At 61.9% G+C, this 14,729-nt stretch overlaps 1 protein-coding gene across 1 annotated transcript; it reads left to right on the top strand.

Moving 5' to 3' along the window:
- Positions 1-1,733: 1,733 nt before the first annotated feature.
- On the top strand, positions 1,734-14,546 carry DHH (desert hedgehog signaling molecule). The gene is made up of 3 exons (XM_075901974.2): positions 1,734-2,660; positions 10,348-10,609; positions 12,317-14,546. The coding sequence occupies exons 1-3, from the start codon at positions 2,352-2,354 to the stop codon at positions 12,976-12,978; spliced, it is 1,233 nt and encodes a 410-aa protein (XP_075758089.2). The 5' UTR covers positions 1,734-2,351; the 3' UTR covers positions 12,979-14,546.
- The last annotated feature ends 183 nt before the right edge of the window (positions 14,547-14,729 follow it).

Genomic DNA, 14,729 nt, shown 5'->3' with positions numbered 1-14,729 from the left:
GGGCAGCTGGGTAGGTTCCTGGCTTTGAGGGGCCTATTTTCCTCCCTTCCCACCTCCCCGCTGCCCACAAGCAGCATCATGGCAGACTTCTCAGGCAGCAAGGGCTGGGGCTAGCTGTGCTGGGGCAGGGGAGCAGGTAACCTGTGAGCTGGGTTGTGCTGCAATGGAGGGAGGGCGTTGGGCTGAGTCAGTGGCAGAGCAGAGTGGGGAGAGGGACCCAAGGCTGGGAGAGCAGCCAAGGTGACTTGTTTGCTTTTTCAGCCCAGCTCTATGGGCCACCTGGGTTGCTGGTTCTTCCCTGCACCAATGAATACAAGAATAGTCAAACATCCATCTACCCAGGGTCCTGGCTGCCCAGCATGGCCCATGCCAGGTGCCCCAGAGGGAACAAACAGAAAGACCCTCCCCCTCTGCTCCTTCCCCCCTCACCCATTCCCAGCCTGGGGCAAGCAGGTGACAGCTGCCACCCCTGCCCATCCGGACTAGTATCCATTGATGGATCTACCCTCCATGAGCCCTGTGGTAGGCTGGGCCTTCCCACCAAGCTATAGCATGGGGGGCAGTGACACGTCCAGCCTAATCCCCTGTTTCATGGGGTGTTTGTCACTCTGAGCGGGGAGGAAACTGGCCTAGTGCCAAACATTCCCACCCATCCTGCCCTGGCTCTCCGGATGGGGAGTGGCCAGAGGGGGCTGGGAAGTGGCCCGCCCTGGCTGTCACAGCTGGGAGTCAGCGGCCCCCCGCTGCCCAACCTCCTGTTTTCACAGGGGCTGATCAGGAAGCTGGGTGGGTAGGGCAGGAAATGTGGCCAGAGCTGTCTGGTTTCCCTGGAACAGGCTCTGCTCCCAGCTGCCCCAGCCTGGCAGTGGGACACCCCCCCCCCTCCCAGCAGCAGGCACTGCCGGAGCCTGCATCTCTCCTGCCTAGGGGCTGGTGGCAGGTGGGGGGAGCCCAGGGCATGGGCCCTGGACCCACCCACTGCTGCATGGGGCCCCAGAGTAGCCCGGGGGAGCAGCTGGGGTGCGGGTGCCCTGGGTGCAGGTCCTACTGGCCCTGGGCTTGGCAGTTCGGGAACCGGGGGCAGAGGATGCTCTGCGCTGCTTTAGGGTGAATTTATTTCACTGTGGGCCCCTTTAACAGCACCTAGAGCCAAGGAGATTGCGCGGAGCCTGCCCTCTGCTGGCCAGAGCCGGAACTGCTGCAGGGCACGCACCGACATCGTCCCCCCCCCCCCCGTTGGGTGGTGAATTTTGGGGAGCCTCACCTCCCCGGAAACTGCAGCTGCGCCGCGCGCCGGGCCTCTCAGCAGCCGCTAGGACTGGAGGGGACCCCTGGGGACGGCCAGGCTGGCTCAGCGCAGGATCCAGCCGTGCTCGCAGCCAGCGGCTCCCGCGCAAGGCGCACCCTACCCCCCCATGCAGTCTGGCCCCCAGGCCGGGGAGGGGGTGTTATGGCCCCGTGGGGGAGGGAACCCCCGCTCAGCTGGAGTGCCCGGCCCCCCCGGTTGAGGTTTGGGGGGGCTAGATCTGCAATGGGCCCCCGGGGGGGGCAGGCAGCCCCAGGGGGGCGGGGGTTACGAAGGAGCGGCCGCGGGTTGGGGTGTTGGGAAGGGGAGGCGGGTGCAGGGGGAAGCCGTTGGGTGGAAGCCGGAGGGGGGGGGCAGGGAGTGGGGTGCGAGGAATCGGGGGGCAGGGAGTGGGGTGCGCGGGGCTGAGCCTGGCTGTGACAGGAGTAAGGACACCTGTTGGGAGCGCGCGCTCCCGACAAGGGCAAAGGCGCGTTCCCGCTGGAAGCAGGTGAGAGCGCGCGCCTGGTTGGAATCCCGCGCGGGAGCGCGTCGCCAGAGCGCGCTCAGGTGCCCCGGGGTTGGCAGTCGCGCATGCAGGGTCCCCAGGAGTCACGCGCGGGGGGGCACACAGGGTGCACGGGGACACGCGCTCGGGGCTCGGTGCGCGGCGCGCCAGTGACCGCTGGCCGGGGCTCCGCGGGGGCGGCACCGTGACCGGGGGGATGTGGCCGGCGCTCCTGGGGGCCGGACACTTAAAGGCGGAGCCGGTTGCCTGGCCCGGGCAAAGCAGCGGAGCTGGGGGCTGCCCAGTGCCTGGGAACAGCAGGGGAACGCTGCCCGGGGCGCAGCCTGGCACCCAGCGTCCCTGCGCATGGCGGTGCCAGGAGGGGTCCCCAGACCATAGGGGCGGCGGTGCCAGGAGGGGCCCCGGGAGTGCCGAGGGGACTTGGCTGCGAGCCGATGCGGGGCCGCTGAGACCGAGGCAGGAGCAGGACAGAATTCCGCGATGCCCGCGCCGGCTGCCCGCGCCCCCGGCCCCTGAGCGCCGGGGTCTGGCCCCACGATGCCCTGGCACCGGCCGCTGGCGCTCTGCCTGCTGTGCCTGGCCTGCTGCCTGCTGCTGCCGGGCCGGGGCTGCGGGCCGGGCCGGGGCCCGCCGGGGCGCAGGCGGCCGGGCCGGAGAGCCCTGGTGCCGCTGCGCTACAAGCAGAGCGTGCCCGGCGTGCCCGAACAGACCCTGGCGGCCAGCGGGCGCGCCGAGGGCAGGCTGGGCCGCGGCTCCGAGCGGTTCCGCGACTTGGTGCCCAACTACAACCCCGACATCATCTTCAAGGACGAGGAGAACACGGGGGCCGACCGGCTCATGAGCGAGGTACGGGGCGGGGCGGGGCCCCTCTGCCCCATTAGCCCGGCCGGGGCCCGGGGCTTCACAGGGCGAGTCCAGCCCGATCCCTTCTGGGAGACCGGGGCGGGACTTCGCGATAGAGACCTTTGGACCCGGGCGGCTGGGAATGGGGAGGGGGATCGGCTGGGAATGAGGGGGACCTGCTGAGAACTGGGGGGGGGGGGGATCGGCTGGGAATGAGGGGGACCTGCTGAGAACTGGGGGGGGGGGGGGGGACCTGTTCCCAGACGGGAGCTGCTCTAGGACTGGTCTCCTCCCCCTCCCTCCCTGTCGATTTTCTGCCCCTTAGCTCGGAGGTTTGGCTGGGTTTAAAACACCAGGAGGCTGCCCCCCCTCCCAGACCCGCACCACCAGCCCCAAACCAGTGGCCTGAGACACTCCCCCTCCCCCCAGCAACAATGGGCACGGAAGGCTCCCGGGAGGGGTCCAGCTGGGGGGCGCTCAGGCCACCCCCCCCCCTTTGCTCTCTGAGCCATAGAGGATCAGGAACCAGCCACAGGCCCTGGGAGCCCCGGGGAGGGGAGGGGGGCTGGTTCTAGTGATCCTTTGATCCTTGGTGCCTTGGAGCACCCGGGGCTGGGGAAGCACTTAGCAGGTTCCAGTTCCCAGTTTCCAGACTCACTAGGGCGTCCTCCATGTCACTGACAGGGAAACTGAGTCCCGGGTAGGGCTGCTAGGCCCAGGCACACCGCTTCCCAGCCCTGCGCTGTGGCTTGGCACCTCTGTGCTAAGGGAAGTGCTCAGTGTCTGGGGGGAGGATGCCTGCCACAGGGCTGGGCAAACCAGGGTGGACCCCTCTGTCTGTGCAGGGTGCAGAGCTCTGATTCCCGCCCCTCCCCAGCCCAGGGACCCATTGGAGCCAGTGGGGCAGAACTGGGATGAGAAACACTTATTGGAAGCAGTTCATGCCCCTTTTGGGGCGACTGGCTTGGTGCTGGGGGGTGGAGCTGGTGAGAAGGGGAGGTTACAGCAGAGAAGCTGGAGTCTGGTTCCAACTCTGGGAGAGGAGCAGGGATGCGGGGGGACAGGTTGGGTGTGAATCTGACTCTTGAGACCAGCCTGGTTTTACACCAGAAGAAACCTGGTCCTTGGCTTAAGCATTTGACATGGACCCTGCGATGTTTGGCCCTTTGGCCACTTTCTCTTTGGCAGCGTATGTGTGTCTGTGCGCGTGCGTGTCCTGCTGTCACCCCTGGGTGTGTGCTGTCTTGCTGTCAGAGCCCGGTGGAGACAGGGCCCAGGCAGCTTTCCCCATGATGCAGCCAGGACAAGATACACATGGCCAAAGAGGCAGCTCCTTGGACAGGGTGGGAGTAGCAGGGGGAGCAGCGGAGACCCAGCCGCAGAGCAGGCAAGGAGAGCGAGGGGGGACAGGGATGTCCCATCCCACCTCATCTTCCTGCTGAGGCTTGGCCTGGCTGAAATGTGCCAGGAGCCTGGCTTACAATGAAGCCACTGTTGGCCCCTGCTAACTGGGCTCAGGCTTGCACACTAGGGCTATGTCTACACTGGCGGGTTCTTGTGCAAGAACGGCCATTCTTCCGCAGAGCATCCACACGGCCCACCTGCTCTTGCACAAGATTTACAGTAAAGCGTGGTAAGAGGGGGTTTCTTGTGCAAGAGCTATGCTCTATTCTAACAAGTGTAAGCTCTCTTGGACGCGCAGCAGAGCTTTCTTGCGCAAGAGAGCGTCCACACTGCCATGGATGCTCTTGCGCAAAAGCACATGGCAGTGTGGACGTGTTCTTGGGCAAGGGTTCTTGTGCAAGAACTCTTGCACAAGATGTTCTTGTGCAAGAACCCACTAGTGTAGACATAGCCTAAGATAGCACCCAGGAAACCTTTGCCTGGGCCCATTTCCACCCCTCCCTGGATGTGTTCTCTAGGCTTTTGAGACTCGGGCAACCCTGGAGACATTCACGGAGGACTGCTGTGTTGCTTTGGTTTGTTGCAAAGGTTAAGAGGATGCAACTAGGCCAGTGGCTTAGCCCCAGGAGACTTGGGCTCCAGTCCCAGCTGTCACGCGGCTTCTTCGTGCCTCACTTTCCCCATTGCACGAATGGGGATAACAGCCCTGCTCTGCCTGCCCAGGAGGGAGGGGAGGATAAACATGTGAATAGTGAGATGCTCGGACATTAGGGCAAAGGGGGGAAGAAAAGTCCCCTGGACAGCTGAATCAGTGCCCCCAGCAGGGCTGTTTGGGGGGGAATGGCTGCTTGGTGGCTGAAGGCAGTAGGATTGAAACATGCACAAAGCAGAGTTCCAGGTCCCAGCACAGCTGCCTGCGCTTTCTGTGTCCAAAAAATCTGCCTGCCAGAATCCTGGGGCGGTGAGTTCCACAGGTTAACACAGTGTTAACAGCAAGTAGTTGAGTTGGCTTGATTGTGCCCCTTTGCGCTGACGGTTGGTGTAACCGCCCCCAGGGTGCCCTATGCCAGGCCCAAGCTGTGCCAGGGGAATTCTGGCTCTCCGGCTGTGCAAGCCAGTGACATTTCTGCCTCTTGTGTGCCTGTGGGTGGGCATATGGACTGCATCACAGATTCATTTCCTCCTGCTGAGTCACCCGATGCCCGTCGCCTGGGCGAGGGGGTGGCTGGCAGCCAAACTGGGTCTGGATGGCACGGGATGGTGGGCGTGGCGGGTCTGGAAAGAGAATGAGCTGGCTGTGTTAAAGAAGAGACAAAGAGGTGGGGGGGCATGGAGAGCAATGGGAACCAGTCGCACCAGGGTAAGTTTCTTGCCACTCATGCCTTGTTGCTGGGGCGAGGAAAGTCTGTGCTTTGGCCGTTCTGCTCTCTAGGGTGAGGGGGCTGTTCTGGGGTGGGACTGTCCCTCACAGGGACGAACTGGACACTATGATATTCAAGCCTTAGCTTGATGGGATATGTCTGGTGCTGGTTGGCATGGAAGCCAGGACACCCAGGTTGTGTTTGCAGCACTGGGAGGGGAGTGGGGCCTAGTGGGTGGAGAATGCTAAACCCCGGAATTGGACAAACCCAAGTCCTTCTTCCTGGGCTAAATGCCAGCTCACTTCCTGGGCACGTTCGTGTGTTACAGCCACTCCTCGTCTGGCCAGTTCTGCTTCATCCTTGGGGTTGGCACCCAAAGGCCCTGCGCTGTATCACCATGGTGCCAGAGGCTTCTGTGGGAGTAAACTAAGCAGGGCAGGTCGTGAGCGATCCCTCCCTGTAGGCTGGGCCTTTGGTGTCCTCCCTCCGGCGCTGTCCAGCCCCTCCTCCAGCGTGTTAATAATGGCTGGCTTCTGTCCCTGCCAGCAGCCTGGGTTCACTGGCTAGCTCCTGCCCTGCTCTGTGCCTCAGTTTCCCCAGCTCTGAAATGGGGATAAGCTGGTACCCATATCCCAGGGCTGCTCTGAGGCGTTGGGACTGTGCTAAGAACCTCAGATGAGGGGGAGCTGGCAGGTTACTGGATACCTCTGGCATGTGAGCTGCACGGGGCGGGGTCTGCGCAGTGCCCAGGCTCCCCGCGCCAAGGGTTTTGCAGTTAGGGGGGTCACTCCCCCCTCCTCTGCCCTGACAGCACTTTCTGCTTCTCTTGGTTTCCCCACTTCAGAGGTGCCTGAAAATGCCCCTATTCAGCTGCTCCGGGACCAGGCGCCTGGCAGCCCTGGCCTGGCTCCACAGCTGTGACCGGCAGCTGCCTCCGCAGGTCAGGGCTCCCGTGGGCGCAGCTGGGGTCAGCTGGCTGCCACGGGGGATGCAGGGACTCGGAATAGAAAGTGAAGGTCACGGGCTCCTGCTGGGGCAACAGGGGGCGGGGGGCCTGTCTGGGGCTCCCCATCCGGGGCTATGGGGCAGCCGGGGGCGTGCTCTTGGCTGCATAGAGACATGGTAAGAGAGGAGGCTGCCCCGGGTTCCCTGGTCCAGGCTGCTTGGCTCTGTCTCCATCCTCTGCCCATCAGCCCTGCTCCCTGCCTCTCCTTCCTTCAGCCATTCTCCTCTGCCCCCTTCCCTTGTTCCCCCGCTCCAGTGCTCACTGCACTGCCTGTCCCTCTCTCGCGCCTTCCCATGCTCCCGCCGCACCAGCCTCGCCCTCCTGGTATGAGAATGTCAAGGCTGTTGGGAAGTGGTTACTTGTTTCTTTATTTGATTATTCCTTTAGTGATAAACCTCCTCTCCCAGCCTGGGCTTGCTGGGTGTGTGTGTGTGGGTGGGGGGGGGGTGCAGCTGGCATGATTTCCCCTCCCTCCTGTGTTGCCCTCTTCTGGGCTGTTTCCCCCTAAGGCTGCCATGCTGGGGCAGGGAATAAGGGTGTCTTGGGGAGGGTGGAAGGAAGCCAGGTTTCAACAGCCCTTAACTGCAGCCTGGGGGTCTGTGGGAGGACTTGGAGGGCAGCCCTCTCCCCTGCTACTCCAATGCAGCCACCTCTGGGGCAGAGCACAGAAGCTGCCCAAGAATCATGCAGCAAAGGGGCTCCCTTGCCCAGCACTGAGATGCAGCCTCCTCTGGGATGGAGCGTGGCAGCTGGCTAACAGCAATGGCTGTTTAGGACACATTTTATCCTGCTGGAAGTGTGCGGGCAGGTGGTGCTGAAGGCTACCGAATGGAATTAGCTACCTTGAAATATGGCTGCTGCACCCTGACTTTTATGGGATGTTTGGCCATGAGGGTTCAGGGTCTGGGGGTGCATCCATTCTTTGGCTGGCCTGGGTATCCCAGAAAGTGCACCCCCATAGAGGGTGCAGGCTATGGGGTGGGGGAGGATCCCCAGCCTGGCTGTGAGGAGGGAGGGGGAGTCCGGCTAAATGGATCCCCCAGATCCTCAAGCACTTCTCCCCCCATGGGATACTCGACTCTTTCTCCAGCCTGATACCCCCAAGCAGGTGGCTAGCTCAGCAACCACCTCGTCCCCTGCTCCAGCCCCCCCACCCTTGCAGAGCCCAGATCCTGGTCAGTAGCTGCTCTCCATGAAGGGGGGGAGACTGGCCGGAGAGTGGGGTCCCATGGCTGCCCATCCCATAGAGCACTTTCCCCCTCGCTGACACCAGCCAGGGGGTGCAGAGCCGCTGAATGGGCCTTTTGTGGCAAAGCTGATGACTTTGCTGTTATTTCCCTGTTGAACCGGAGGGTTTGAAATTCTCGCCGAGTTAAGTAATTCTTGGGCTGGAAAACAGCTATTGTGCTGTGAGGCGCGAGGCGCTGGGATGCGCGGCACATTCCTCCTCCGGTCCTTTCCTGCCGCCCCTGCATGCCATAAATCTGACTTTGTTCCCTTGGCTTAAATGCCACCCGTGCCCACCAATGTTCCCTCTAATCTTTTCCATTCGTGTGCAGATTTTTTTCCCCCAGCCATGTGTGGAATAAGTTTTATGTCCACTGAGGCGCGTGTGGATGTGCACCACCAGTAGAAACAAAGCCTAGCTGTGGGCACTCTGCTAATCAGCGGGGCGGCGCTGGAATCTCTCCTAAGTGGCCAAACACTGGCTGCCCACCCCATCTCTCCGTTTGCTCCTCTTTTGTTCCTTCCCCTCACTCCTCCCTGCCCACCCCATCTGTCCCCCAGAACCTAGCTCTGCAATCTGGCTGTAGGACTTGGCCCTACTGCTGGGTGCTGAAGGGGTCAGTGAAAGGAACCCGGGAGCAGGGAGCGGATCGAGTGGGATTCTGATTCCAATCCGCTGTTTTTCAAAAAAGTGGTTGTGCCCTCTCGGTGTTATACTGAGCTGCTCTGCCTCACCCCAGAGGTGGCTGCAGTTCTCGGAGGGAGGAATGACATTCTAGCGGAATAACCTGGACATTGGTTGAAGACAAAGTGTCCATGGCCTGTAGCAGGATGGATGTCTGTCCAATCCAGAGATTCATGGCTTTGTCTAGGCGGGGAAGCTTGGTTACCCTATTCCTACACTGCCCCTGAGTGAGTGGGGATGGGGCTAGATCCCCAGAGTCTTGGCTCCCAGCCCCCTGCTCTAGAGGGAGCCGCTTCAAACAAGTATCCTCCCATGCTCCTGGAAGGCGGATTAGCCATTCCCTCTGGGCCTGACCCGAGTTAATTAATCACCAATTAAGGAGCGGTCTGGGGGGAGCTGGTGAGCGCTGGTTTAGACTGTTTCCATGTGGCTGCCCAGGTGGGGGAAGGCAGGCCCAGTTTATTCCTCTTCCCCCCCTCCCCTCCTCTCTGCTTTGGTTCTGCAGCCAGGCCAGCCACGTCCCCTCCCCGTGCGGCTCTGTGTGCCCACAGTGTCCCTGCCCAGGGGATTTCAAAACCGCCAGCCTCTGACCACAAGCCAGGACTTGGAGAAACGGCCTCCCGCCCCGGGTCTCACTGGAGAGCTCAGAACCTGACCCAGTTCAGCCCTGGGGGCCTGGCCCATTCTGTACCAAGGCCCATGGCATCTCCTCGCCGGGCTGGGGGAGGGGACCCTTGGGGTGGGCGGGAGGGGTCTGCTGAGAAGGTGAAAGGAGGGGGAGCAGAGGAGGGGGAGGGGAGGGTGCTGGTCCCCACTAGCCAGCAGAGAGTGAGTGCAGCCATGTGTGGCTTGGGGGGGGGGTGAAGCGTGGAGTGGGGCTGCAGGTGTCACACCCCTGGGGCCCGGGTTTCTGCTGGCAAAGGGCCAATGGAAGCACCGGGCAGGCACGGGAAAAATCGCCCCTCCAGGCTTGCGCTGCAGACTCAGCTCCCAAGCTTGTGGCCTGTGGGGAGGGTCACCACAGCCCCCGGACTTTTGTGCCATGCAGGCATTAGGGGAGCCAGTCGGATGCAGAGGCCAGGACTCCTGGGCCCTGTCCCTGGCAGTGCTATGCCCTGTGGCAAAGTCCCTTCCCCTTGTGGGCCTTTACCTGCCCCCCAAGTTTGCCTGGCCCATGGGCCAGGGCTCCACTGCAGAGACAGGTGTGGCCTTGGCCCAGGCTGGCTCCAGGAGACTCGCCTGCCATGCTGGGTGGAAGCTACCCACTGCCCCACCTGGGCAGCCCCCTCTGGGTGTGGAGGGCACTTTTCATTTCCACAAGGCATTCACCACTGGGGTGCCAGTGTCTATGCAGGGCCCAGCACGGCCGAGGCTCCATCTCTGCTGAAACGCCCCTGGCCTGCCAGCCCCTGTGAGTCCCCACGCTCGGGGGCACCAGCTGACGTTCCCGTGCGTATTGCTCTTGGAACGCCAACAGGCGGAACCGAACCTGGGCCCTCTGGAGCGCAGCGCATGAGCCTCTACCGCATGGGCTGAAAGCCAGCCGGCGCTCAGCTCAGGCTGTGGACCAGACTCATTCTCTTTCTCTGTAAATGGTGTAAGTGCTACTCCATGAGACAGTGAACTACTCCCAGTAGGTGTGTGGCTGGCACGCGCCCGTTAACCAGCAAGCCTGAGAGATCAAGGGGGCGCAGCTCCCTGTGCCCTCCCGTCTCCCCCGCTCATTGTGGCGGTGAAAATGGCCAGCCCCAAGGAGTTAAAAATTCACCAGTGGCCTTTGCGCCTTGCCGCAGCATCCCCACCATCCTCCATCTGGACCTCCCTCAGTGCACCCAAATCTGCTAGCACATCCTTGGACCGTTCCTCCTCTGGTGTCAGTCTCCTGCCCTTGCAGTCCCCGGTGATCTGGGAATTTCCCTCCGCTAATGCCAGCTCCCTTCCATCTACCCCCTGCCTCTCCCGTCCCTCCGGAGCAGCAAGGGTTAACAGCCCCCTCTCCCTCGCCAGCGCTGCAGGGACCGTGTGAATGTGCTGGCTGTTGCCGTGATGAACATGTGGCCTGGCGTGAAGCTGCGGGTGACGGAAGGCTGGGATGAAGACGGGCACCACCTGCCTGACTCGCTGCACTATGAGGGGCGGGCGCTGGACATCACCACATCTGACCGTGACCGGGAGAAGTATGGCATGCTGGCACGCCTGGCCGTGGAGGCCGGCTTCGACTGGGTCTACTATGAGTCCAAGTCCCACATCCATGTGTCGGTGAAAGCAGGTACCTGGAAGTGGGGTGATGACGTGGGGGGGCAGGCAGCCCCCGTGCCGGATACCATGGACCCATTGCCTTGGTTGGTGGGTGTCTTTAGGCTGACGACCCTTTGTGCAAATTCAGAAATTTGCTTCTGCTCACATGTAAGAGTGAAAACTGTGCAGCTGCTGCCACCGCCCAGCTGTATGATTGCGCAGAGGCTGTGTCCTGAGTGGGGCACAGCGCATGGCAGAGAGTGTGGGGGGCAGGAGAGGATGGATTTGCTATGTCTTCATTTGAAATCCCTCACAACCCCCTCGATTGCCTTTCATGCCCAGTGGGCAGAGGACTAGGTGTGGACTGTGGGTCCTGGGTTCTAGTCCTATCTCTGCCAATGACCTACTTTGTGACCTTGGGTAAGTCTCGTCCCAGCTCCATGCCTCAGTTTCCCTTTCTACCATTTGTCTATACAGACTGTCAGCACCCTCTCTTTGTAGGGCCCAGGGTCCTGATCTTGCGTGGTGCTTCTAGACACTACAATAATAATTGCAGCTGAATTCCTTACACCTCCCTCTACGGTTAAGGACTTCACAAAATTCTAACATGAATAGAATCATTCTTACAACTTCTGTTAAAAAAATTCCATGCAATGGCTCTTAGTAATTGTTAAAAAAAAAAATCCTAATAATGTATTTTTTTAAATCCCCCCTTCCCTTCCAGCAGCCCCCAGAAACCCAGCTAGACCCTGTGCCCGAACCAGCCCGGGATGAGAACTAAAACAAACCCATCAGCACTGGAAAGTCCTCAGGGCTATTACTTGATTTCAGCGTGAACCATTTCCGGTGTGGTTAGCGACAGGAGTAGAGCTGCTCCGTGTGGTGTGTTTGCCGCTGTGGTGTGTTTTAAGCGCGGGCTTTGTCACTTAAGAGCTAGTTTGCATTTGTGTCATTTTGTGGCCCATTTCAAACCACCCTTCTCTATGGCAGATTGGCTGGATCCTCCTGCACACACTGTTCAGTTCCTTGTGAACAGCAGGCAGGATCCTGCACGGCCTACATACACGGGGGCTGTGGTTTGGGTCCTGATGCGCCAGTGCGCGGCACCTTGCCTTGTAGTTTCTGCTGGCGCAAGTGGAGGTAGTGGCTTACAGGGGAGTGTTGTGGACTGGTGTGGTCAACACCCAGGCTGCCACCCAATCATGCCTCTTGGTTTTAACCTCCCAGGGGCAGAGCTGGGGGTGTTGTTACATCTCAAAATTTCCCCACTGAGCAGCCGCACTCCAAGGCAGGAGGGGAGAGAAAACTCTCGGATCCCTTTGGAAGTACCCTGTTAAGCGGTGGGGGGGGGGGGGGGGGGGTTTCCCAAGCACGGGGCCCCACTAGCCTCTTTCTGGATTGATCCTGGCAGCTGTGAGCTTGACCAAACCCGGACCACAGAAAGCTGCAGGCACTGCTCTGCCCCCAACGTGAGTGCACCACATGGAGCCTGACTGGGCCGGGTATTGGGCTCTCTGCTCCAGAGCAAACCCCCATACAGTGTGTGTCAGGCCTTGTGCTGGATTAAACTGCCCCCGGGCGAGCCCTGTTATAACCTGGTGCAGCACTTCTGCACGGGGGAGGTCGTGCAACATCCGAGCGAGGCAGCGGCAAGTTCCCCATGTGGACAGGTGGCGAGCAGGGTGCCGACACCCACCTGTGCCTCCCCGCGCTAACGGCAGCCTCCGTCTTTCTGCAGATAACTCCCTGGCCATCCGGGCCGGCGGCTGCTTCCCGGGCCACGCCACAGTGACCCTGCAGAGCGGCGAGCGGAAGGGGCTGTCGGCGCTGCGCCGAGGTGACTGGGTGCTGGCTGTGGACCGGAGCGGCCAGGTGGTCCCCACCGAGGTGCTGCTTTTCTTGGACCGCGACCTGCGCCGGCGCGTGTCCTTCGTGGCCATCGAGACGGAGAGCCCCGCCCACCGGCTGCTGCTCACTCCCTCCCACCTGGTGTTCGCGGCCCAGGCCAACGGCACAGCCGGCTTCATGCCCGTCTTTGCCAGCCGGGTGCAGGCGGGGGACTCGGTGCTGGCCCACCGCTCTGGCAGAGGCGGGCTGCAGCCAGTCAGGGTGCTGCGGGTGTCACGGGAAGAAGGCGTGGGGGTGTACGCCCCGCTGACCTCCCACGGGACCCTGCTGGTCAACGGGGTGCTGGCCTCCTGCTACGCCATCCTGGAGAGTCACCGCTGGGCCCACCACGCCTTCGCCCCCCTCCGGCTCTTGCATGGCCTCCTCTCGCTGCTGCCCTCCGGTGGCGAGGCCAAGAACTGCAGTGCGCCGGAGACAGGCATGCACTGGTACTCACGCCTGCTCTACCGGCTGGCATGGGGGGTGCTGGGCCAGGACTCCCTCCGCGCCTAGCGGCCCCTCCCCCCCACATCCCTGACTCAGACAAAGTTCATGTAACAAACTGGACAAAAGCAGCTGCCAGGCTTTATTCCAAGTGCCTTGTGATCCCTGAAGGGGAACCCCTGGCCCATGCCGCCAGCAGGGCAGCGAGGGGGAACTGGCGTCCCTGCTACAGCCTCACAGGAAGTCTCAGCAGAGAGGTGTGCTGACCGGAGATGGGCGGGGCGGGGGGGGGCTCTTTGCAGTCCCCCCAGCTGCGACTCCACCGAATGCAGCAGGTTGGGCCCGGACCAGCCCCTCCATTTGCTAAAACCTCCTTGCACCCCCCTCCCCATGTCCTGGCACAACCCTTCCCTCTGCTGCTCTGTGAGTGTGGCACCTACCTACCCACCCTCCTCACGTCTCCCCCATCAGCAGATTCTGTCCCTGCCGGCTCCCTGCTGCCCTCCCCCCCCCCCGCCCAGTGCGTGGGAGATCCTGGCAATGGGTACAGCCAGCTGGCACTGCTGCCCCCTGTGAAGCCTCAGGAGGGGGGGCACTGGGACCAGTTTGTGCCCTACCAAGGAGCGTGGGCAAGGCAAGGGTTGCACAGTGCCTGGAAGGTGGAAAGGGGAGGGGGTCCCTGAAGCCAGCTCCTACCGGGGAAGGCAGCCACCCTCCCCACGACCCTCTGCCCAGCTGCCGTTCTGGGCCACTCTGGCAGCCGCTGTGGGCTGTGCGTGCCTCCCCCACATCCCCCCAAAGGGGACTCAGAACGAGCTCCCGGGGCGGGGGGCGAGGGAGGGCTCTGGCGAGGGCTTCTGGCCCAGCAGCCCCACAACTGGGGCAGGAACTGGGCATCTGAGGGTTCCCCTGAGCTTTGAACTCCGAGGGGCCCCATTGGGTGGCGGGGGGAGGGGGAGTGTCATTGAATTGAAAAGCCAGACCCTGGCCAGGCTGCCTTGGGAACTGTGGGAGCCAACTACTGTGGGGCAGTGTGGACTAGTGGCTAGAGGCCCCTGGGTTCCAGGAGGAGAGTACAGGCTTGTGGTCAGATCAGTGTGGGGTGACCGGGAGTCAGGGGTGGGGGTGTGTGTGTGTGTGTGTGTGTGTGTGTTAGCGTTAGCACTGGCACAGCAACGCTCATGTCTTAGCATCCTACCCGACAAGGGTGAGCTCCCTGGCAGCCTGTGCTAGGCTGAATTGGGCTGTTCCGTGTGGGCAGCGCCAGGCAGGGGATGGGTCTCTCCCAGCAGGGGGCGCCAAACGGAGGCAAGTTGTTCCCCAGAATGGGTGGGGCAGAGGGGGGAAGAGCTATTGCTCCAGATGGTCTCATGTGGGGGGGGGGGGTGCATGTATCTTGGTAACAGGTTCATTCTGCCCTGCTGGGCCCTGTGGCTCTAACCCCGTAACTCCCCCCGCCCCGCTCCAGAGTTTTATTTTTCTATTTATAAATGGTAATATAATGTTGCACACGGTTCGCCAGGCCCTGGGCTGCCAGGGCCGTGCGCCCGGCCGGGGGTTAAAGATGCTTTAACTCTCTGGAGGGTTTTTCAAATCATATTTAATTTTTTTAATAAAGAGATTGTGTAGCCTGGAGAGAGGCCGCAGCAGCTGCATCCTTCCCCCCCATTTCCCCCCCAGACATGGCTAGTTCCTCTCTGGCCCGGGGAGGTGGGGGAGCAGACTGGAAGTTGCCCAGATCCCCCGTGCCATGGGTGGCAACAGGCACAGGGGCACTCAGGCCTGGGTTTTCCATGTCTCCCCTACTGACCCCCATGGCA

The sequence above is a fragment of the Pelodiscus sinensis genome, chromosome 31 (genome assembly GCF_052426305.1).
Source record: "Pelodiscus sinensis isolate ZL-2025 chromosome 31, ASM5242630v1, whole genome shotgun sequence".
Classification (NCBI taxonomy): domain Eukaryota; kingdom Metazoa; phylum Chordata; order Testudines; family Trionychidae; genus Pelodiscus; species Pelodiscus sinensis.
The sequence above is the reverse complement of the archived record's forward strand: the minus strand, read 5'-3'. Positions and strand labels throughout refer to the sequence as shown.

What these genes read in the sequence shown, in the direction of transcription:
- DHH (XM_075901974.2), top strand. Translation starts at nt 2,352, where the DNA reads ATGCCCTGGCACCGGCCGCTGGCGCTCTGCCTGCTGTGCCTGGCCTGC. An exon ending in CCGACCGGCTCATGAGCGAG is followed by an intron (nt 2,661 to 10,347) that starts GTACGGGGCGGG and finishes CTCCCTCGCCAG; the next exon opens with CGCTGCAGGGACCGTGTGAA. An exon ending in CCATGTGTCGGTGAAAGCAG is followed by an intron (nt 10,610 to 12,316) that starts GTACCTGGAAGT and finishes GTCTTTCTGCAG; the next exon opens with ATAACTCCCTGGCCATCCGG.